The sequence below is a fragment of the Nomascus leucogenys genome, chromosome 11 (genome assembly GCF_006542625.1).
Source record: "Nomascus leucogenys isolate Asia chromosome 11, Asia_NLE_v1, whole genome shotgun sequence".
Lineage (NCBI taxonomy): Eukaryota > Metazoa > Chordata > Mammalia > Primates > Hylobatidae > Nomascus > Nomascus leucogenys.
The window spans coordinates 106,775,816-106,799,710 of record NC_044391.1 but is presented as its reverse complement, the minus strand read 5'-3'; the positions used below and the strand labels follow the sequence as shown (position 1 = coordinate 106,799,710).

Below are 23,895 nucleotides of genomic sequence, written 5' to 3'. Positions count from 1 at the left end.
GGAGGAGAGTGCCCAGAGGAGGTGGGCTGAGCTAAGATCTGGGTGATGCACTCCAAGAGATGCTTTGGTTGCAGGTGAGAGCTGAGCTCCCGTCACCTGCCTTTCCTCTAGAACAGGCTTCCAAATGCTGCACAAAATTCATTCAGCCAGTGACACCTAATTCCAGATCCTGACTCCAGCCCTGCTTACCCTGTGATCTTGGCAGTTATCTCTGGGTCCCACATGCTTCAGTCATAAGATGGGGTCCTCATTCCTGCCCCTTTAGAGGGAGTGTGCGCATGGAATGACGTTCCAAAACTGCACAAGTAGCCCTCCGACTTCTGGCCTAGGCTGGCGAATGCCAGGCAGTAGAGCCCTCAGAGGTTTCTTTCAGAATCTGAGCAAAGCAGCCACAAGTCACTACGAAGTGGACGGTGATGGCAGAACTGATTTGGTCAGCGTGAATCATGAATCAGCCATTCGCCCTTCTCGGTTTGGGTGGTGGTAGGAGCTGGGAACCACACAGCCATGATCTGCTCTCTCTTACTTACTCAGAGATAAGGACCAGGTTTAATGCCAGGTATGGATCTCAAAGTAGAGTCAAGGGATCCTGCCAGAAGTCTCAATGGCCAGGCTCTGTGTGATCTGCCAGAGGGTGTCAGACCCCTGGACACACTCAGATCTGTGTTTTTTGGCCAAGGCCCTGCCAAGAAATGGCTGCCCACAGCAAAGGAAGTCCCCCAAGAAGCTCAGCTGTTGGTCACCTGAGTCTCACATTTATCCTCATCCACCAAGGAGTCGCGGCCAGAGAACTCTTTGCAGATCCCATGAAGGGGTCCCTCCTTCCAGAGCGGGACAGGGTCTGAGCATGTCTTGGCTGTGTACTCACAGTAAAGCAGGGGCAGCCACCCTGGATCCTGAGGCTCATGGATGGAAGCTGGCTTATAGCACACACTGAGGGGAAACCACATTGAACCCTCTGGAGGTGGAGGTCTTCCTGGAGGAGCCTGAGTGACACAGTGGTCCAGAGGTGATCCAAGCACAAATGCAACACCGACGGTGAATCCTATTTCACTAAACAGATCTTTCTTGAGACCTAGTCTCAGGAATGGTGCCTCCCTTGAATCCCTACTTCGGTTTTGCCTTAGAACGTGATGTCCCTGTCATTGATCATGTTTCTTGTTTCGTATTTGCTCTTAGCTTAGAACTGCATCTGTGGCCAACCTGGGGCAGGTGTGTAGGACCTTATGAGATGTGTGTATTCTGACCTCAGTCTTGGCTCATCCTTACGATCCTAAATGCCTGATGTGCACTCATTTTACTTTTTTTTTTTTTTTAAGACGGAGTCTCGCTCTGTCGCCCAGGCTGGAGTGCAGTGGTTTGATCTCGGCTCATTGCAACCTCCGCCTCCTGGGTTCAAGTGATTCTCCTGCCCCAGCCTCCCAGGTAGCTGGGACTACAGGCATGCACCACCATACCTGGCTAATTTTTGTGTTTTTAGTAGAGACGGGGTTTCACCATGTTGACCAGGCTGGTCTCGAACTCCTGACCCCAGGTGATCTGTCCATCTCGGCCTCCCAAAGTGCTGGGATTACAGGTGTGAGCCACTGCGCGCCTGGCCTCATTTTACTTTTAATGACATTTAATTTTGCTACACTGTGTTAATAAGTTTTAATTTTGTATTTATTTTTAGCTGAAGTTTTTTTTTTTTTAATAAAACAGGGCATGCAGAAACAAATACGTAACAAGGATCTCTCTAACAAAAATGCCTCCTCAGCCCAGGGTTTTAATCATGTTACAAGAGAACCTGAACTCACAGAAACTGAGAGAAGGAGGCTGGGCGCAGTGGCTTACACCTGTAATCCCAGCACTTTGGAAGGCCAAGGTGGGCGGATCACTTGAGGTCACTTGAGCTCTTCTTTGGAGGACTTTGAGACCAGCCTGGCCAACATGGTGAAACCCCATCTCTACTAAAAATGCAAAAATTAGCTGGGTGTGGTGGCGGACACCTGTAGTCCTAGCTACTTGGGAGGCTATGGCAGGAGACACACTTGAACCCAGGAGGTAGAGGTTGTAGTGAGCTGAGATCATGCCACTGCACTCCAGCCTGGGCGAGAAAGTGAGAGGAGATTTGGAGCTTGCTGGGCCCAGCCCCCGTGTTTCACAGATGAGGGAATGGAGGCACAGTGAGGGGAGGAATTTGCAGAGCCAGGACTAGAACCAACGTGCCTCCATTTCTGCTCTGCTGCTGTTTTACTTATGACCCATTTGCCGTGGAGGAAGCCGTCTTGACCACACATACTCTAACTCAATTGTCACTTGCAGCTGACTACCCCCGTGAGCTGAGAATTAGAACCAGAGACACCTTTGCTGCAAGCTCGACTCCAATTTAACACCTTGGTGGACCTGTCCTTCCTTCCCTTTGGGCCCTAGGTGGGTTGGCAGAGCCTACACGTCCCTCTTCCTAGAGCTTTTGACTCCCTGGCTATTTCCTAAAACTCAGTGAGAGGAGGCCTGTCACAGCTGGTGCTCGGGACAGACACAGGCAGTAACTACTGGCCTGTGTCTGACTGTCCCTGGGTGGCCAAAAACCCAAGTTTGATACTGAGCATTACAGTCATGACTTCCTAAGAACACGGTGGAGGCAGCATGGCATCAGACAGAGCCAGGGGTAACGGCAGAAGCAAGACCTGGAATCTCCTGCTGGTATGCTTGCCGTCCACTTAGACAAGAAAGAGGGGCCGGGGAATGCAGCCGAGCATCAGCGTTTTCCTCTCCTGTGAACCACAGATCGCCCCTGCGGAAGGCCCAGACGTCAGCGAAAGGATGGTCATCATCACCGGGCCACCGGAAGCCCAGTTCAAGGTTAGTGCCAAGGGACACTTCAGCCCTGCAGGCTCTGGGCACAGAGCAGCCACCTCAGAGGCACATTCAAGGCTCTTCTTTGGAGGCCCAGCCTCCATTTCCCTCCCTGCTACTGCCCACCGGGCTCCGGCTCACCCTGTCGTCCCTGGCTGTTCCTTCTGCACGTTTGCCCTCTGCTGGGAAGCCCTCTTTCCCTTCCCTCCCATGGAAAAGTAGATCATCTGTTGGTGCCCAGTTCGAGTGGCCCCTCCTTTGGCACCTCTGATCCCTTAGCCCTGGTTTTGAGGATGGATGTCTCCGGCTCATTTAGTCATTTCTACCCTTCCAGCGATGGAGGACTAACACAGGTGTAAGGGGAAGTAGCATGGTTTGTTGGAAGTTCTTTGGTGAGGTGTGTTTTGCTTTGTTTTGTTTTTGCCTTTTTTTCTTCCCTAGGAAAATTATAACTTGAGCTTTCTAAAAGTGAGAAACACATACTTATTTATTTATAAAAGTACAATCCTTATCATTAAAAATATTTAAAATGTAGCTGAGAAGAGGAAATTCACACATGTGGAACTGCTCAAAAGCAATAGCCTCAGCCAGGGGTAGCAGGTGGTGGCATGCGCCTATAGTTCCAGCTACTCAGGAGGCAGAGGCAGGAGGATCCCTTGAGCCCAGGAGTTTGAGAACAGGCTGGGCAATATAGCAAGACCTCATCTCTAACGAAAAGAAAAAGATAACAAAAAACAGTAACCCTTTAACTCAGTATTGGACAACATGTGGAATATCCATTTAACAGAATATTACTCGGCTGGGCGCGGTGGCTCACGCTTGTAATCCCAGCACTTTGGGAGGCTGAGGTGGGTGGATCACGAGGTCAGGAGATCGAGACCATGGTGAAACCCCGTCTCTACTAAAAAAAAATACAAAAAAGTTAGCCGGGTGTGGTGGCAGGCGCCTGTAGTCCCAGCTACTCGGAGAGGCTGAGGCAGGAGAATGGCGTGAACCCGGGAGGTGGAGCTTGCAGTGAGCCAAGATTGCACCACTGCACTCCAGCCTGGGCGACAGAGCGAGACTCCGTCTCAAAAAAAAAAAAAGAATATTACTCAGCCACAGAAAGGAATGAAGTACTGATGCATGGTGCAACATGGGTGACCATCACACGAAGTAAAAGAAGTCAGACACCAAAAGCCCCATATAGGCCAGGTGTAGAGGCTCATTCCTGTAATCCCAACACTTTAGGAGGCCAAGGCAGGAGGGCTGCTTGAGCCCAGGAATTTGAGACCAGCCTGGGCAACACAGTGAGACCCCCATCTCTACAAAAAAAATTTTAAGTAGCTGGGTGTGGTAGCTTCTACCTGTAGTCCCAGCTACTTGGGAGGCTGAGGCAGGAGGATCACTTGAACCCAGAAGCTCAAGGCTGCAGTGAGCTGTGATCATGCCACTGCACTCTAGCCTGGGTGACAGAGCAAGACTGTCTCAAAATAAATAAAGGCCACGTGTGAAATGATTTCATTTATATGAAATGTCCAGAATAGGCCAGTCCATAGAGACAGAAAGTAGATTGGCAGTTGCCAGAGAATAGGAGGAGTTGGAACTAACTGCCAATAGTTATGAGGTTTTTATCTGGGGGAATAGTGTGGAAATGTTCTGAATAGATAATGGTGATGATTGCACAACATACTGACCACTGAAATGGATACTTTTTTTTTTTTTTAGTTTTTAGTTTTTTGAGACGGAGTCTCCCTCTGTCACCCAGGCTGGAGTGCAGTGGTGTGATCTCGGCTCACTGCAACCTCCATCTCTCGGGTTCAAGTGATTGTTGTGCCTCAGCCTCCCGAGTAGCTGGAATTACAGGCGCATGCCCCCACACCTGGCTAATTTTTGTATTTTTAGTAGAGATGGGTTTTCACCATGATGACCAGGCTGGTCTTGAACTCCTGGCCTCAAGCAATCTGTCCACCTTGGCCTCCCAAAGTGCTGGGATTAGAGGTGTGAGCCACCACGCCTGGACTGAAGTGTATACTTTAAAATGGTGACTTTCAGATTATGTAAGTTATATCTCAATATTTTAAGTAAAGAAAGAAAAACATTGTAAGCTGTGGTTCTTTTTCACTTAAAAAAAAAGAAAAATAGGTTCTTGGCTCCTCTGCCTTTGGAGTTAGACATCAAAAAGAAAGATCATGTTGAATGTAGTGGCTCACACCAGTAATCCCAGCATTTTGGGAGGCCAAGGTGGGAAGATCACTTGAGGCCATGAGTTCAAGACCAACCTGGGCAACATAGTGAGACCTCGTCTCTAAAAAAAAAAAAAAAATGAAAACAGGAGCTATGATTGTGCCACTGCACTCCAACCTGGGCACAGAGCAAGACCCTGTTCTCCATTAAAAATTTTTTTAATTAAAAAAGCAACATCAGGCTCCTCAAATCCCATTACCACCACCATCACCTCCATCCTTTACTAACCAGGGGTATGACCCTGTGGTTGATGGGAGTTAAGAATCCCCTGAACAAATTCAGTCAATCAAGCGAACATTTATAGGTGATAATATGGAAATAAGACATAGAGTTCCATCCCCTCAGCCATCCTCTTAGCCCTGACACACAGAAAGCTTCCTAGAGGAGGCAGTCTTGTGCAAACCACCAAAACATGAATGCCCATGCACATTTTTCAAAGTGCAGCCATCGGACGTGGCGGGAGCAGCGCCCCCCAGGTGTGTGAGAGAGCGGAGGCTGGGGCGCGCAGCTTCCTGTGTGTCCCAGGGAGTGTGGAAATGGGACTGACCCGTTGTCTGGATTCTCCAGTGCCCTCCGCAGCACTGATGAAGTGGCTGGCTGCTGGCTGACTGAGAGTCATTAGTCATGTCTTGCTCTCTCAGGCCCAGGGACGGATCTTTGGGAAACTGAAAGAGGAAAACTTCTTTAACCCCAAAGAAGAAGTGAAGCTGGAAGCGCATATCAGAGTGCCCTCTTCCACAGCTGGCCGGGTGATTGGCAAAGGTGGCAAGACCGTAAGTGTGCTCCGGGCTCGCTTCATCACCTGGGTCAGATTCCCCGCTCTGGCCTTGCCTGAGTTCCCTCAGTCTCCCCCTGGCGCCTTCTCTCCCAATGTACAGTCAGACAAACTAAGGCTCTCCTGGCATCTGAGCCCTTTGAGGCATGAGGATCCCAAGGACAAAAATGTCATCGGCTTCACTCCACAACTTAGGGCCCCTAATCCATGCTGCTGTAAGCCCAGCACCAAAAACACCACGTTCCTGTGCCCAGTAATACGCATCTTGGCTCCATGGTAAATGAAGGCCTCCACTCCCTGAAAACAGAGAGGCTGTCTTCTGCCCCCTTTATACCCACACATAGCAACCATTAAAATCGGAAAGGGGGGAGTCCCACCGAGAGAGATGCTAACCCGCTTGGCAGACCACCACCTTCCCTGGATGTCACTCAGGCTTGTGCCCTGCACTCTTCTGACTCTCAGCCCTCCTGACAGATGCCTCCAGTCCCTAACTCTCCCTCCGCAGGCTCCATCTTCTGGCTGTTTCCCAAACGTGGCTATAGGGGAGCTAGTTTAGCAGTAGGAGGGTGGGCAAGGAGGAGATTGTTTTTTGAAAGATCATCTGCATTTTTTACCGGAAGGTGGCACGAACAAACGCAGTGTAGTTTGAAAAGTGCCAGAAGCTTGTTGGAATGAGCAGGTGGTCTGCAGACCCAGGTATGTTCTGGAATGTGACTTACTGACCTGGGTGGGGAGATAACCACCGAGAAGTTCCAGTAAAGCCTAGTGCAGGCTGGCTGGCAAAGTAACAGTGTTGGGTGGCAGGAACTTGGCGGGGGGTGAGGGGGTGGGGGGGTCTCTTGAGTCCTGAGTGTGTATGTGTGTATATGTATATGTGTGTTATTTGCTGTTTTTGTAAAGCTTTTTTTTTTTTTTTTTTTTGAGACAGAGTTTCGCTCTTGTCACCCAGGCTAGAGTGCAGTGGCGCCATCTCTGCTCACTGCAACCTCCACCTCCCTGGTTCAAGTGATTCTCCTGCCTCAGCCTCCTGTAGCTGGGACTGCAGGCACCTGCCACCACGCCCAGCTAATTTTTTATATTTTTAGTATAGATGGGGTTTCACCATTTTGGTCAGGTCAAGCTGGTCTTGAACTCCCGACCTCAGGTGATCTGCCCGCCTCAGCCTCCCAAAGTGCTGGGATTACAGGCGTGAGCCACCGCACCCAGCTGTAAAGCTCTTTACATAGAAACTCTTAAACGGAATTCAAAACCAATTTCTAGATATGATGAGTCAGCTTTCTACGAAAGAATGGAGCGGTGTGGAATCAGATGATTCCCTGTCTCCAGAATGTAGTCGGCGCTCCAGGGCACACAGTGCGCTTTAGGCGGAGCTGGAATGTAGGAGGCAAAAGAAAGCAGATGGATCAGCAGGGAGTAGAATCCTGAGCCCCTGGGTGTCCTGTTTGGCTATTTCAGAACCAGTCACTGAATTCTCTGCATCCTCCAGACTTTCAGGTTTCCCCTAAAGCACATGCTGAACCCACCTGTGAGCTCAGCATCAGGCCAGAGGGCTGGAGGATGGGGTCTGAGCCCTCAGGAAGCGTGCAGTCCTGTCGGGAAACAGGCCCAGTGAGGCAGCGGGGAGGAGAAACAATGCAGGCAGTGGTTGGAGACATGAGGAGCTCAGCATGGGCTGGAGACTCCATGGAGGTGGGCCTGGGGTGGGATCCAGTGGCCGGGAGAGAGGACAGCAATGCAAGGGTAGGAACAGCATGAGCAAGACTTGGTGGCAGGAGTGAAAATCAGGAGGAGGGAACAGCAGGGCTGATTCGCAGGGAAAGTTAACCAAGAGGAAGTTTGGGCTCATAGCACCCAGGAGAGCATGTCCAGGAGGAATGATCTTACAGGGTAGGGGTGGGGAGTGGGGGGCTTATGGGAAAGCCTGGGGTCTCTGTGAGCATGTGCAGGCCTGCATCGATGGGAACTCCAGAATAAGAGAACTTCGCCTCAGAAGCAACCCCAGGAATCTGTGGCTGGACTCCCTCTCCCTGTCATTGAGCCTGTCAGGGCCCAACCAACATGGCCCCATGTGCCCAGGGGCAGAGGAGCCCCCGGGGTGTCCTTGATGAAAGGAAAGGAGAGCAGAGTCCAGCCCTCCTCCTTCCCCTACTCCACCTCTTGGCCACTCACTCCATCCTGAGCCCACCACGTTGACAGGGAGGGAACCTATCCAACCCATTGCCGTTTCTCCCTTCCCAGGTGAATGAACTGCAGAACTTAACCAGTGCAGAAGTCATCGTGCCTCGTGACCAAACGCCAGATGAAAATGAGGAAGTGATCGTCAGAATTATCGGGCACTTCTTTGCTAGCCAGGTACTGTGCTGTGAGGGCCCTGTCTCTCCTGCAAGTCTCTTTTCAATTCTCTGCTAAGCTACTGGTGGCCTGTCAGGTGGCCACAGGCCCTGAGCACCGATCCTTGCCAAGATGGAACCTCTCCCTGGTTCTTCCTGGCTCTTCAGGGATGGCCCACGGGGCAGGGGATGTTGTTTCACACTTCTCTCCACTGTCATCCTCGAGGTATGTATGCTAGGAGCTTGGGGAAGAGTGGAGAGTTAAACGCTTAAGCAAAGCCACGCAGGTTCCAAGCCCCCTGCAGTGCTTAAGGGCATGGTCTCAGCTTCCCTCACCCTCTCTCCTCAGGCCTCAGTCCCAGCCTCCCCACTGGGAGCCAGGCAAGCCCACTCTCTGGATTCCTCCCGGAAAGCCTGAGCACTCACTATGAAAGGCTACATGCTCACGGCAAGAGAGCCTTGTTTCTCATTTCTCTCTCCTCCTCCTCTTCCGTCTCACCACAACCCACCTATCAAAATACTGCACCTCCACACAGCTGCTTCTCTTTCATTGGGAAAGGCCAGCACCTGGCCTCTTTCTCTTTGATGCTTTTGTAAATTGAGTTTTGGGGAGAGTGTTCCTGGTCTTTGTCCTAAACCAGTGAAGACAGTGTACTTGCTGTAAGCAGACACTGAAGGTTTGTCTAAGCTGTCAGCCTGCTCTCCCAACACTTGTGCCTGTGCCAAGAGACCTGATGGTCCAGGAAAAGGCACCTGCCACACTGTGGATCCCCCGCCACCCACACACACACCCCCCCCCGCCCAGTGCCCTTTGAAATTCTCAGTTGGGTCTTCTGCAGTCAGAGTCCCTGGCCACGCCCCTGTCTGCTGTCTCCCAGCTCAGCTCCTCAGTGCCCTGGGAATGTGTCTGAACGGCCGGTTCCTACAGGAGTTCAGTTTGCAGGGAGCTGCCTGCAGGGACAGTGCTGAGCTGGGTGAGGGGACAGGTGGGGGTTCATGTGTGTGCTCCAGCTATTCGGGGTAGAGCATCTGGGCTCAGTTCCTCCCTCCCTCCCCTGTCCATCACACTCATGCCCTCCTAGCCGCTGTAGAACGGGGGCGGGAGCAGCACGGGAGCCCAAGTGCAGCATCTGACTCTGCACGGCCCCCTGTTGCTGGCGCCCTGCTTCTGCTTCCTGGCCTGTCCGTCCAGCAGCGAACTGGAAGCTGCCGGAGTCCCATCCCCTTACTCTGGACCTTGGGGTGGGAGTGGAGGGGGGACCTCTGCCACTTACTTCCAGGCAGAAAAGGGCCCGGAGTAAGGTGCGGGGGTGGGAGTAGATGATGCTTGTCTGAACATTCCACCCTTCGTCCCCAAGCCCCAGAGCCTCCCCTGCCGTTTGTCCTCAGAACTGGGTTCCTTTTTTCCCCTGTCCCCTCCTCTCCCTTCTCTCCCTTGCTGCAGACTGCACAGCGCAAGATCAGGGAAATTGTACAACAGGTGAAGCAGCAGGAGCAGAAATACCCTCAGGGAGTCGCCTCACAGCGCAGCAAGTGAGGCTCCCACAGGCACCAGCAAAACAACGGATGAATGTAGCCCTTCCAACACCTGACAGAATGAGACCAAACACAGCCAGCCAGATCGGGAGCAAACCAAAGACCATCTGAGGAATGAGAAGTCTGCGGAGGCGGCCAGGGACTCTGCAGAGGCCCTGAGAACCCCAGGGGCCGAGGAGGGGTGGGGAAGGTCAGCCAGGTTTGCCAGAACCACCGAGCCCCGCCTCCCGCCTCCCAGGGCTTCTGCAGGCTTCAGCCATCCACTTCACCATCCACTCGGATCTCTCCTTAACTCCCACGACGCTATCCCTTTTAGTTGAACTAACATAGGTGAACATGTTCAAAGCCAAGCAAAATGCACACCCTTTTTTTGTGGCAAATCGTCTCTGTACATGTGTGTACATATTAGAAAGGGAAGATGTTAAGATATGTGGCCTGTGGGTTACACAGGGTGCCTGCAGCGGTAATATATTTTAGAAATAATATATCAAATAACTCAACTAACTCCAATTTTTAATCAATTATTAATTTTTTTTTCTTTTTAAAGAGAAAGCAGGCTTTTCTAGACTTTAAAGAATAAAGTCTTTCTTTGGGGGGTCTCACAGTGTAGAGAGGAGCTTTGAGGCCACCCACACAAAATTTACCCAGAGGGAAATCTCGTCGGAAGGACACTCACAGCAGTTCTGGATCACCTGTGTATGTCAACAGAAGGGATACCGTCTCCTTGAAGAGGAAACTCTGTCACTCCTCATGCCTGTCTAGCTCATACACCCATTTCTCTTTGCTTCACAGGTTTTAAACTGGTTTTTTGCATACTGCTATATAATTCTCTGTCTCTCTCTGTTTATCTCTCCCCTCCCTCCCCTCCCCTTGTCCATCTCCATTCTTTGAATTTCCTCATCCCTCCATCTCAATCCCGTATCTTACGCACCGCCCCCCCCCCCCCCCCCCCAGGCAAAGCAGTGCTCTGAGTATCACATCACACAAAAGGAACAAAAGCGAAACACACAAACCAGCCTCAACTTACACTTGGTTACTCAAAAGAACAAGAGTCAATGGTACTTGTCCTAGCGTTTTGGAAGAGGAAAACAGGAACCCATCAAACCAACCAGTCAACCAAACAAAGAAAAAATTCCACAATGAAAGAATGTATTTTGTCTTTTTGCATTTTGGTGTATAAGCCATCAATATTCAGCAAAATGATTTCTTTCTTTAAAAAAAAAATGTGGAGGAAAGTAGAAATTTACCAAGGTTGTTGGCCCAGGGCGTTAAATTTACAGATTTTTTTAATGAAAAAAACACACAGAAAAAGCTACCTCAGGTGTTTTTTACCTCAGCACCTTGCTCTTGTGTTTCCCTTAGAGATTTTGTAAAACTGATAGTTGGAGCATTTTTTTATTTTTTTAATAAAAATGAGTTGGAAAAAAAATAAGATATCAACTGCCAGCCTGGAGAAGGTGACAGTCCAAGTGTGCAACAGCTGTTCTGAATTGTCTTCCGCTAGCCAAGAACCTATATGGCCTTCTTTTGGACAAACCTTGAAAATGTTTATTTAAAAAAAAAAAAAAAAGATGACAAAGAAAAACAGAGAGAGATAATATTGGAGATGTCCTGAATTTTAATAGGGTACGCGCCATTAGGGCTTTTTGCGCTAAAGGATGAACATGTACTGGTTTATGTGGACAAGCCATTATACCACCAGACTGCAATGCCAGTTTCCTCTACTGCAAACAGTGTTCTGTGACAAAAAAAAAAAAAAAAAAAAAAGAAAAAAAAAAGAAAAAAGAAATATATCCAGCTAACAAGATCCTGGTGTCTTGGTGTTTTATTTTACTAAGCATTGCCTCATCCCAGGTGTCAGCTGAGTCCTAGCTCTGAGGGACCTGGGCAGACAGGCGGTAGATGTGACCAGGATCCACACAGCTGCTCTGAGAAAGCCGGTTTTGCCCAGGAGAGTCTTTGGGAGAAGCTAAACTAGATCAGTGGTCAAAGTGTAGTCCCCAGACCAGCAGCATCAGCTATCACCTGGGAACTTGTTAGAAATGTAGATTCTTGGGGTCCACCTTGAATTAGAAATCCTGGGGGTGAGGCCCCCCAACCTTTTCAGCAAGGCCTCTGGGTGATTGCTGTGCGCACTGAAGTTTCAGAACCTCGGAGCTAGAGGGATGGATCGACTGCATGTCAAGCTAGAGAAGACCAGTCTGTCCTTAAGGAACTGCAAGCCTGGCCAGGCAAAGCTGCTTTTTAAGTGGAGGAAAGGGGGAGGATAATATGCCCGGCAGTTCACGCCCCCACGGGAAGCTCACTATCAAGTGCAGGCGCACCTCAGGGATGTCGCAGGTTCAGTTCCAGACCACCACAGTAAAGCAGACTTTGCAATAAAATGAGTCATACGCATGCTTTAGTGTCTCACTGCATGTGAGTTATGTTTACACTGTATTAAGTTTGTCATAGCATTATGTCTAAAACAGTGTACTTTTTTGTTGTTGTTGAGACGGAGTCTCGCTCTGTCGCCCAGGCTGGAGTGCAGTGGCGCGATCTCGGCTCAATGCAACCTCCGCCTCCCGGGTTCAAGCAATTCTCCTGCCTCAGCCTCCCGAGTAGTTGGGACTGCAGGCATGTGCCACCACACCTGGCCAATTTTTTGTATTTTTACTAGAGACGGGACTTCACCGTGTTAGCCAGGACGGTCTCAATCTCCTGATCCCGTGATCTGCTTGCCTTGGCCTCCCAAAGTGCTGGGATTACAGGCGTGAGCCACTGTGCCCGGCCCAACAGTGTACATATCTTAATTAAAAGTACTTTATTGCTAAAAAAAAAAAATGCTAACGGTCATCTGAGCCTTAGGCAGGTCATACTCTCGGCTCGTGAAGGGTTTTGCCTCAGTGTTGATGGCTGCTGACTGATGAGGGTGGTGGTTGCTGAAGGTATGGGTGGCTGTGACAGTTTCTTCAAATAAGACAATAATGAAGTTTGGGGCATCAATTGACTCTTCCTTTCACAAGATACTTCTCTGTAGCATGTGATGCTGTTTGATGTAGCACTTTATCCACAGAACTTCTCCCAAAATTGGAGTCAGTTCTCTCAAACCCTGCCGCTGCTTCATCAACTAAGTTTATGTAATAATCTAAATCCTTTGTTGTCCTTTCAATAATGTTCACAGCATCTTCACCAAGAGTAGATTCCATCTCAAGAAACCACGTGTCTTTGCTCATCCTTAAGAAGCAGCTCCGCCCATCCGTTCAAGTTTGATCATGAGATTGTACAATTCAGTCACATCTTCAGCCTCCACTTGTAGTTCTCTTGCTGTTTCCACCACATCTGCAGTTATTTCCTCCACTGAAGTCTTGAACCCTCAATATCATCCATGAGGGTTGGAATCAACTTCTTCCAAGCTCCTGTTAACATTGATATTTTTACTTCCTTCCATGAATCACAAATGTTCTTAATGACACCGAGAATGGTGAATCCTTTCCAGCTTTTCAATTTACTTTGCTTAGATCCATCAGAAGAATCATTATCTATGGCAGCTGTAGCCTTATGAAATTTCATTTATTTTTATTTTTGAGACGGAGTCTCGCTCTGTCACCCAGGCTGGAGTGTAGTGGCCTGATCTCTACTCATTGCAGCCTCCACTCCCAGGTTCAAGCAATTCTCCTGCCTCAACCTCCCAAGTAGCTGGGATTACAGGCGCCTGCCACCATGCCCAGCTACTTTTCTTGTATTTTTAGTAGAGACGGGGTTTCACCATGTTGGCCAGGCTGGTTTTGAACTCCTGACCTCAAGTGATCCTCCTGCTTCGGCCTCCCAAAGTGCTAGGATTACAGGCATGAGCCACCATGCCTGGCCAATTTTTAAAAAAATTTAAAAAGATTTGAGGCCGGGTGCAGTGGCTCACGCCTGTAATCCCAATACTTTGGGAGGCTGGGGCAGGCAGATCACCTTAGGTCAGGAGTTCGAAACCAGCCTGGCCAACATGGTGAAACCCTGTCTCCACTAAAAATACAAAAATTAGCCAGGCGTGGTGGTGCACGCTTGTAATCCCAGCTACTTGGGAGTCTGAGGCAGGAGAATTGCTTGGACTTGGGAGGTGGAAGTTGCAGTGAGCCGAAATTGTGCCAGTGCACTCCAGCCTGGGCAGCAAAGTGAGATTCTGTCTCAAAAAAAAAAAAAAAAAGATTTGAAGGTTGAAATTATTCCTTGATACATGGGCTACAGAATGGATGTTGTTAGCAGACGTGGAAACATTCATCTCCTTGTACAGCTCTTGGGTGACCAGGTACGTTGTCAGCAGTAATAATTTGAATCTCAGTAGGGGGCTTAAGATATTCAGTAAACTATGCTGTAAACAGATGTGCTGCCACCCAGGCTTTGTTGTTCTATTTCTAGGGCACAAGCAGAGTAGATTTAGCCTCATTCTTAGGGGTCCTAGGATTTTTAGAATGGTAAATGAGCATTGCCTTCAGCAAAGTTACCAGTTGTATTAGCCCCTAAGAGTCAGCCTTCCTTTGAAGCTCTGAAGCCAAACATTGACTTCTCCGCTTTAGCTATAAAAGTCCTAGATGACATCTTATAGAAGGCTGTTTGATCAACATTGAACATCTGTTGTTTGGTGTAGCCACCTTCATCAAGGATCCTAAATCTTTCAGTTAACTTGCTGCAGTTTCTCCAACAGCTCCTGCTGCTTCACCTTGCACTTCTGCATTACAGACACAGCTTCTGTGCTTAAACCTCATGAACCAACCATTGCTAGCTTCCAATTTTTCTTCTGCAGCTTCCTCACCTCTCTCAGCCTTTATAAAATTGAAGAGAGTTAGGGCCTTGCTCTGGACTAGGCTTTGCCTTAAAGGAATCTTGTGATTGGTTTTTTTTTTTATCCAGGTCACTCAAACTTTCTCCCTGTCAGCAGTAAGGGTGTTTGACTTTCTCGCTGTTCCTGTGTTCAGTGGAGTAGCACTTTTAATTTCCATCAAGAACTTTTCCTTTGTATTCACTTGGCTGTTTGGCACAGAAGGCCCAGCTTTCAGCCTGTTGTAACTATCAACATGCTTTCCTCACTAAGCTTCATCATTTTTCTTGCTTTTGACTTAAAAGATGTGTAACCCTTCCTTTCACTTGAACACTTAGAGGCCATTACAAGGTTATTAAGTGGCCTGTTTCAATATTGTTTCTTAGAGAATAGGAAGGCCAGAAGAAAAGGGAAAGAGATGGGGAATGGCAGGTCAATGAAGCAGTCAGAACACACACAACCTTTATAGATTGTTTGCCACGTGGGCATGGCTTGTGGTGCTGAATTACAAAAGTGATATCAGAGATCACTGATCACAGATCACCATAATAGATAATATCATAATGAAAAAGTTTGAAATAAATATTGCAAGAATTACCAAAATGTGACACAGAGATACAAAGTGAGCACACTGTTGGAAACATGCCAGTAGACTTGCTTGCTTGATCCAAGGTTGTCACAAATGTTCAATTTGTAAAAAACGCAGTATCTTCAAGTGCAGTAAAGCAAAGTTCAGTAAACAGGGTATGCCTGTGTTCTGGGAAGTCAGAAGGGCAGGATCAGCCTTGGACTGAGGAGTGGGTGCTGGACCTGGCACTTCCACCAACGTGCTGTGCAAAGGTTGGACAAGAAAAGCCGTGCTCCATTTATAAGCTTATGTTCATAGACTTGGGGAGCCTACGAGAGATGGCTGCCAAGCGTCCAAGTGATCTTAGGAATAAAGATTTAACACTGACTGCCAGAGGTAGCCAGTTAGGCTTTTTGGGATGACAGTTCATAGCACAGCGGGGACAGTTGATGGTGAAGTGGTGGGATTCCAGAGCAGCCACATTCCCCCTATACCGTGTAAAATGTGTTCCTCACTGATGTCCTCACTCATTTTCTCATTTCCAATTTCAGTGATGCTGACTTGACTTTTGAAGTTTTACGGCATGGAGCTGTCCGGCTGTCCCCCCTACTGTTACTCTCACTGCTGTGGTTGGCATGAATATGGACAAGGGACAGCCTGGCCCTTCGTGTGGCCAGTAGAAGCCCCTGTACCTGTGGCTCCACCTTCGCCCTCCCCCATTTAGGACTCAAGCCCACTGCCCTCACAAAGGTAGAAACAAGCCATAGGTGCCAGTCAGCCCAAGAGAAGCTGGGGGATTCTTGGCAACCATGGTCATTACTGAAAGCTGTTCCCTAATTGAGGTATCCACGGCAAATGAGCAAGAATACATTTTTTTTTGAGACAGTGTCTCGCTCTGTTGCCCAGGCTGGAGTGCAGTGGTGCGATCTTGGCTCACTGCAGCCTCCGTTTCCCCGGTTCAAGTGATTCTCCTGCCTCAGCTTCCCGAGTAGCTGGGATTACAGGAGCGTGCCATCATGCCTGGCTGATTTTTGTATTTTTAGTAGAAACAGGGTTTCACCATGTTGGCCAGGCTGGTCTCCACCTCCTAATCTCAGGTTATCCACCTGACTCGGTCTCCCAAAGTGCTGGGATTACATGTGTGAGCCACCGCACCTGGTAGAACAGCAGTTTTTTTTTTTTTTTTTTTTTTTTTTGAGTGGAGTTTCGCTCTTTTTGCCCTGGCTGCAGTGCAGTGGTGCGATCTGGGTTCACCGCAACCCCTGCCTCCCGGGTTGAAGTGATACTCCTGCTTCAGACTCCCGAGTAGCTGGGATTACAGGCATGTGGCACCACGCCTGGCTAATTTTGTATTTTTAGTAGAGACGGGGTCCCACCATGTTGGCCAAACTGGTCTCAAACTCCTGACCTCAGGTGATCCTCCCGCCTCGACCTCTCAAAGTAGTGGGATTACAGGCGTGAGCCACTGCGCCCGGCCTAGAATAGCAGATCTTTGAAGGAAGGGCTTGAAGTACAGGCCCAAGAACTTGGTGATGACTCTCAGGTTGAGGAGGCATCTGGGAGAGGGAGAAGTGACACAGGAACCTCCAAAAGTGGACCCCTTTGACTCCACCTATCAGATTTCATTGCTTGGCCTGTATTACGGGTGGCAGAATTCCAGGTTTAGCTTCTAAAGTGCCCATTTCCAAACTATTTGTCTCTGAATATGTGCAAGAAAAGAGAAAAGGGTGCTGACATGATGTCTGACTTGCCCTGGTACAAAGCACCCATAAAGTGTCCTAGAGCTGCAGAAATGAAGAGGAGACCACATGAAGAGGGATTAGACAGGAACAAGACCAGCTAGCTTTGTTTCTAAGCAAGGACTTTTCTCCCAGCAGCCCATTTCCAAGAAACCCAAGTACTGGATTGTTTTGCAACTGGACCCAACTTTCTTGAGTTTTCTGAGGGCAGCACCAGCATGAGACCATCCTTTACAGGACGGCGCCCTGTTCCACCTTACAGTGAGGAAGAACAGTTTCATGCGTGTGAACTGGGCTCTGATGAACTGTTCACATGTGGGCTCAGACCACTACAATCTTTGTATTAATTTCTTCAGCTATAAATCCCAGTCTTGACAAGACAGTCTGACATCCCAGAAAGTCCTAACTGCACATGATTTTACACTAAAATAGTAGTTGTTAAATGGAGATTTAGCTTAACCACAAAGGTTTTATTCATTAGCCAACATCACTCCAAAAGCCCCTTCCTACCACCTTAGATGGAAGCCCTTGCAATTCTATGATGCGTAGCGGTCTGTTAATCTAAGCCTGAACATCCCTTTTGTCTTGTTTGTCCCCCAACCCTCCAGCTCTGCCCCGTGCCATTCTTGGTTCCTCGAACATGGAGCTCTGGAAAGGAAGGTCTGATACAGGCTGGCTGCAGATCAGAAGAGGATTCCAGCATAGAGGGAGAATTTAAAATAGGAGAAAAGGAGAATTGATAGAAGTTTGGAGGAGTTTCAACAAAGAACCACAGGAAAGGATTAGCTGTAGACAGGAAGACGGCATCTTGACAGTGACGGGAGGCAAGGGTGAGAGAGAACGCTGGGCTGCTAAGGATAGGCAGGGAAGATCAATAAGCTTGCACCAATTGGGATCCAAATGGCTGAGTAGACAGAGAAGGAAGGGAGAAGGACTTGAAGAGTATGAAAAGCATCTGGCCTAGTCTTATCCCTACATCCCTGGGGAAGGATGTGGGCCACAGAGGTATCTCCATGTTTCTATTATGAAAGGAGCCCGCAACTCTAGATGGCTAGAAACCAGCCTAAACCATATGTGCATCCAAACTTCTGTGTCTTGGGGCCTGCTGGAGACTTTTTGACCTACTACCACGACGACTAACAACACTGCTAGCAAATTCCCCGGATGTTCACTGTCAATTCCTGCTGCTGCCTTTTATTTCCTCCCTTCACTCCGCTTAAGGCACTGAGGAACAGAAATTGAAGATGCATCCCATACAGGTTAATTTTCTGGTTTTTTTTTTTTCCTCTTGAGACGGAATTTCGCGCTGTCACTGGGGATGGAGTGCAGTGGTGCGATCGCTGCTCACTGCAACATCCGCCTCTCAAGTTCAATGATTCTCCTGCCTCAGCCTCCCGAGTAGCTGGGATTACAGGCGCCCGCCACCACACCTGGCTAATTTTTGTATTATTAGTAGAGACAGGGTTTCACCATGTTGGCCAGGCTGGTCTCGAATTCCTGACCTCAAGTGATCTGCCTGCCTTGACCTCCCAAAGTGCTGGGATTACAGGCGTGAGCCACCATGCCCAGCCCATTCTTCTAATCTAACTCATATCAGCCACATAAAGTCATTGTCTCTAGAAACCCTAATTGAGTGTTCTTAACAGCTCTTGCTCTCTCAGAAACAGCTGGCACGAGGGGAAACTTCATAGACAAAATTATATTCTTTTTATTTTCCCTTTGGACAAAGCATCTTCCTCTGTTGCCCAGGCTGGAGTACAGTGGCACAGTCATGGCTCACTGCAGCCTCTACCTCCTGGGCTCAAGCAATCCTCCCACCTCAGCCTCCTGAGTAGCTAGGACCACAGGCATGCACCACCACACCTGGCTAATTTTTCAAATAATTATTTTTATTTCAATAGCTTTTTGGGGGATCTGGTGGCTCACACCTGTAATCCCAGCACTTTGGGAGGCCAAGGTGGGTGGATCACTTGAGGTCAGGAGTTTGTGGCCAGCCTGGCCAACATAGTGAAACCCCGTCTCTACTAAAAATACAAAAATTAGCCAGATGTGTTGGCATGCACCTGTAATCCCAGCTACTTGGGGGGCAGAGGTGGGAGGATTGCCTGAGCCCAGGAAGTCAAGGCTGCAGTGACCTGAAATCATGCCGCCGCACTACAGCACAGGCAAGAGTGAGCCCATCTCCAAAAAAAAAGGGAAAGGTTGTAGGTGAATAAGACATTACCTACACAGGGTAAGAAACAGGGTGAAGCCAGCAAAACTACTGTGAATGCATTTGTGTAGTTTTTGCTCTTGGACTGGTGTTTATTTTACAGAACTACAAAACAAAAGCAAAAAGCAAGTCCCTCACGAAGAAAAAATGGATCCAACTGTGTATCAAGTTGACAGCATAATCAGAGAAAAAATTATTTTGATTTTAAAACAGTATTTTCATTGCGAATCTCTAGTGGAATATAGTCTAAGAATAAAAATAATTGCAGGCCAGGTGCGGTGGCTCACACCTGTAATCCCAGCACTTTGGGAGGCTGAGGTGGGCAGATCACGAGGTCAGAAGTTCAAGACCAGCCTGGCCAACATGGTGAAACCCCATCTCTACTAAAAATACAAAAATTAGCCGGGCGTGGTGGCAGGAACCTGCAGTCTCAGCTACTCGGGAGGCTGAGGCAAGAGACTCGCTTGAATCCCGGAGGCAGAGGCTGCAGTGAGCCGAGATTGCGCCACTGCACTCCAGCCTGGGTGAGACAGAGCCAGACTCTGTCTCAAAAATAAAATAAAAATAAAGGGATGATTCATGTCCCACCCAGGATAGAGCAGAACAGTGATTTTATCATGTTACTCAGAATGGTGTACAATTTAAAACTTACAAAGTGTTTATTTCTGTTACTGTCATTTAATGTTTTCAAACCACAGTTGACCAAGAGTAACTGAAACCAAGGAAAGCAAAACCACAGGTAGGGGGATTTTCTGTACTGTTCCATTTTGCCTAAGTCTTGAAATCCCCATAAGAAAAGTTTTTTTTGTAAAGTAGTTGAAAGAAAGATAAAATTGTTGACTAAAATGGTGTTAAATCCCCTCGAATGAACTGAAGGCCACACATGAAAAATGTTATAAAACTTAAATCAGTGGAGACGCAGTCATCCCATGCTGGAAGAAGTGAGCCAAAATACCAATGGGTAATTATCTTTTTCCTGATTTTAAAAAATATACATAATTTTTAACCCAGAAATTGTAATGCTAAGTTTCTTAGAATAAACCAAACATTGTGCAAGGTTATATTCAGTAATACTGGATTAAGTAAATGTTATAGCCATATAGTGGAATACTGTGCAATTAAAATATTTATTGACGTGAAAATGTTCCAGTGGAAAAGGAATTATATAATCGTTTATATAATTTTGTATTTGTTAATAACAAGTTATATACACACACAAGCCTGTACATGTATTCACACACCCATGAAGGGGGAAGGCCAGGATATATACCTACTTTTTTTTTTTTTTTGAGACAAGAGTCTCAGGCTGGAGTGCAGTGGTGTGCTCTCGGCTCACTGCAACCTCCGCCTCCTGGGCTGAAGCGATTCTCCTGCCTCAACCTCCCCAGTAGCTGGGATTACAGGCGCCCACCACCACACCCAGCTAATTTTTGTACTTCTAGTAGAGATGGGGTGTCATCATGTTGGTCAGGCTGGTCTTGAACTCCTGACCTCGTCACTGGCCCAACTCAGCCTCCCAAAGTGCTAGGATTACATGTGTGAGCCACCGCACCCGCCCCAAATGTTTATGTTAAGAGGTATTAACTCTGGTTGTGAATTTGCAGAATTAACATTCTTTACCTTATCAGTATTTTTTATGAACCCCTATTACTGATATAATTAAATAAAAATAAAAGGCGACAGGGTGGTAGTGTGGGATCAGACTTTATGATCGCCATGAGGGGGGTTGTTGCTGGGAGGCCATGGAAGGGGAGTGGTAAGTTTGCCTCGTGTGTTCTTAAAGTACATACTGCCAAGAACTCTCTCTGTTGCTTCTCCTGGCACTTTCCTAAGTGTATTCCATAAAATAGTTCCGCAGGTGTCTCATAGAAAAGGGTTCAATGTCCAAGTTTTGGGAAATGCTAGGTTAAGACATAACTCGTTCATATCAAACTTCTTATGATGTTTGTTATACATCCCCAGGAGGAAAGGACATGGTACACATATTCATTGGCCCACAGACCCTTTGCTTTATATCCTTTAAAAAAAAAAAAATTGGGGTCTTGCTGTCTTGCCCAGGCTAGTCTCAAACTCCTGGGCTCAAGCAATTCTCCTGCCTCAATGGCCCCCAAAGTGCTGGGATTTCATATTTTTTATACAAGTTACAAGACTTCTACTTAACACATTTTAGGAAATGCCCATCTAAGAACCTAAAGATTAAGGATTGTTTCCACCACATATTTCCATCAAGAGTCTCAAAGCTGCTAGGCTGTTTTCCTAGATTTAGATGGAGTCATCTCAAAACAGCCTCATACTCATAGTATATATGGTTTTTTGGTCTCAAGCTTTATGGTTTTAAACCTAATTTGCTTCTTGCGGTCAGGTCACTTAGAGTGGTATGTTCCTTCTCTGCATTATCTGTCCATTAGAGGACAGAGAAATCAACTTGGTGGTTACAACCTAATTTTTTTTAAAAACTGAAATAAAACTATCAGTATAGTAAGGATATGTATTACTTCACAAAAGTGTATGTGAAATTTTTGTGTCCATATATAATCACACTGTGTGTGTGTGGTCACAACATAAAATACTTATTCCTATGAGTTGCAATAAAAACAAGTGAAAGCCACTGAATTAAAGAGATGAATTTATTGGTAAATAGATAAAATTAACACCTATTTTAATATATCCAAACCCCTTCCTTATATATATTAGGTAAATTAAAAGAAAAAAAATTATCAAAGCAATACTACAGCCAGCTAGATCGCCAATTTACAAATGAGCTAAGTACCATAAGTTTGTTTGAATATCAGGTGCTTCAGAGTTTTTCTCAAAGAAACAGTTATAAAAGAGATTAGGTTCCCAATTAGTTCACAAAAGCTAATTCAAAGAATGTAGCTTAACTATAGTACTGAGGTTGTCACACACTTAACTTTCGGTCTCTTGCTTATTTATTCATATTTGAGGTTCACTGTTTCTACTAGGATACATTCCGCCCACACCCACACCTTGGTCCCCACAGCAAGCAGCTCCTCACAGCTGGCAGACATCGGCTATCAGACATGGTGTTCTGAAGTTGTGCTTAGGATTTCAGAGGAGGAAAAATTCAGAGGTTCTAATAGCCTTGGGTAACTGAGGTAGAATATGGGGCTCCCAAGAGTATCTTCCATATGCCCCAAATCTGTTTCCCTCCCACCCCCATCCAGCTCTGTTCAAGGTCAAGTTTGAGAAAGATACTTGCTCTCAATGGTATATTTTTAAAATCTACATCAATTTTTAAGAGACTACCTGCTAAAAGAGGGTAATGGCTCACTGCATCTTTTCTCAACCCCCTAAACTATTTTAAAAACACACTGGCAGGGACAGACGCAGTTGCTCACGCCTGTAATCCCAGCACTTTGGGAGGCCGAGGCGGGCAGATCAGTTGAGGTCGGGAGTTTGAGACCAGCCTGACCAACATGGAGAAACCCCGTCTCTACTAAAAATACAAAATTAGCCGGGGGTGGTGGCATATGCCTGTAATCCCAGCTACTCGGGAGGCTGAGGCAGGAGAATCGCTTCAACCTGGGAGGCGGAGGTTGCAGTGAGCCGAGATAGTGCCATTGCACTCCAGCCTGGGCGACAAGAGCGAAACTCCGTCTCAAAAAAAAAAAAAAAAAAAAAAAAAAGAGGCTGGGTGAGGTGGCTCATGCCTGTAATACCAGCACTTTGGGAGGCCGAGGTGGGTGGATCACCTGAAGTCAGGAGTTCAAGACCAGCCTGGCCAACATGGCAAAACCCCGTCTGTACTAAAAGTACAAAAATTAGCAGGGTGGTGGTGGGCACCTGTAATCCCAGCTACGCAGGAGGCTGAGGCAGGAGAATCGCTGGAACCCGGGAGGCGGAGGTTGCAGTGAGCCGAGATCGCACCATTGTACTGCAGCCTGGGTGAGAAGAGTGAGACTCTGTCTCGGGGAAAAAAAAAAAAAAAAACACTGGCTTTAATGGTGATAATTTGCTACTAATAAAATCAATAGCTGTTTTTTCAACTGAACACTTAAACTTTTAGATCCAAATAAACTGTTTGGATCTAAGAAACCATATTACTAACATGTTTCTTTATGCCAAGGGAGACATGTGAGTGCCTAGAGAAGTATGGCCTGTGGTCTCTCACATTCAATTCAGGAACTCAGGGTCCAGCAGAAGGCCATGCTATAGACTTCAACACTCTGCTCTTCCCAATTTCATTATGTCCTGGAAGTTTTAAGAGCTGTCCGGAAGAGTGTACGTTAATGGAAAGCTCAGTGAGAACTGCTCTGAAGAAGCCCCTCAAATAATACATTAAGCCCAGCCTCATTCATGTGGGTGGAATACAAACTGCCATTCCTAACAGGACTTACCTAGCATGGAATCGATCTTAACCATGGTACCAAACTCTCAAGTGAAGCACGCTGATGCCCAGTGAAAGCCAGGCGTTTGGTGTGATGCTGGCCTCATGAACCTCTGGCCTTTTTGGCTGTGCTCACTGCCTGGTCCCAGTACTCACTGGCACAGTGCCAGGAGCCCAGGGAAAGGAGCAGCGGCTGCAGGAGGGAGGGAGGGGGGTGTGGCACAACCTGCTCCCGCTTCAGTCATCGCCCACCACGTGGCCTCTGGCTGACCATCAAGTAGGCCCAGCATTTTCCATCCACACCACAGGCCCCATGTCCTAAACCAGGAGTTTTACAAGTCTCAGGGAACTGGCCGCAATAGCTATAACCAGTACACCTCTGGGACCAGCAGCCAGAGCACTCCAAAGGGCAGGCATGTAGATTCATGGGTAACACATGCCCAATTTTTCCAGTTTTACCTCTTGCTTTTATGAACCAGAAGGAGTCTGGGAGGTTTAAGTAGGGAGAGGGTTAGAAATCATTTCAGCATATAC

The 23,895-nt window shown here is 47.6% G+C and overlaps 1 protein-coding gene across 4 annotated transcripts in view; it reads left to right on the top strand.

Moving 5' to 3' along the window:
- Positions 1 to 12,099, top strand: part of IGF2BP2 (insulin like growth factor 2 mRNA binding protein 2) — a 183,952-nt gene extending 171,853 nt beyond the window's left edge. For 2 of the 4 annotated variants that reach the window (XR_004032360.1, XR_004032359.1), the window contains 5 exons: positions 2,770 to 2,844; positions 5,706 to 5,837; positions 8,078 to 8,191; positions 9,614 to 9,895; positions 10,660 to 11,465. Coding sequence is in view for 2 of the 4 variants with exons in the window: in XM_030822945.1 (XP_030678805.1) it covers positions 2,770 to 2,844; positions 5,706 to 5,837; positions 8,078 to 8,191; positions 9,614 to 9,706 (414 nt within the window). In the remaining 2 variants the exon portion in view is untranslated. Of the gene's footprint in view, positions 1 to 2,769; positions 2,845 to 5,705; positions 5,838 to 8,077; positions 8,192 to 9,613 lie in introns of all 4 variants that reach the window. The other 2 variants (XM_030822945.1, XM_030822946.1) reach the window with 2 other exon arrangements.
- The last annotated feature ends 11,796 nt before the right edge of the window (positions 12,100 to 23,895 follow it).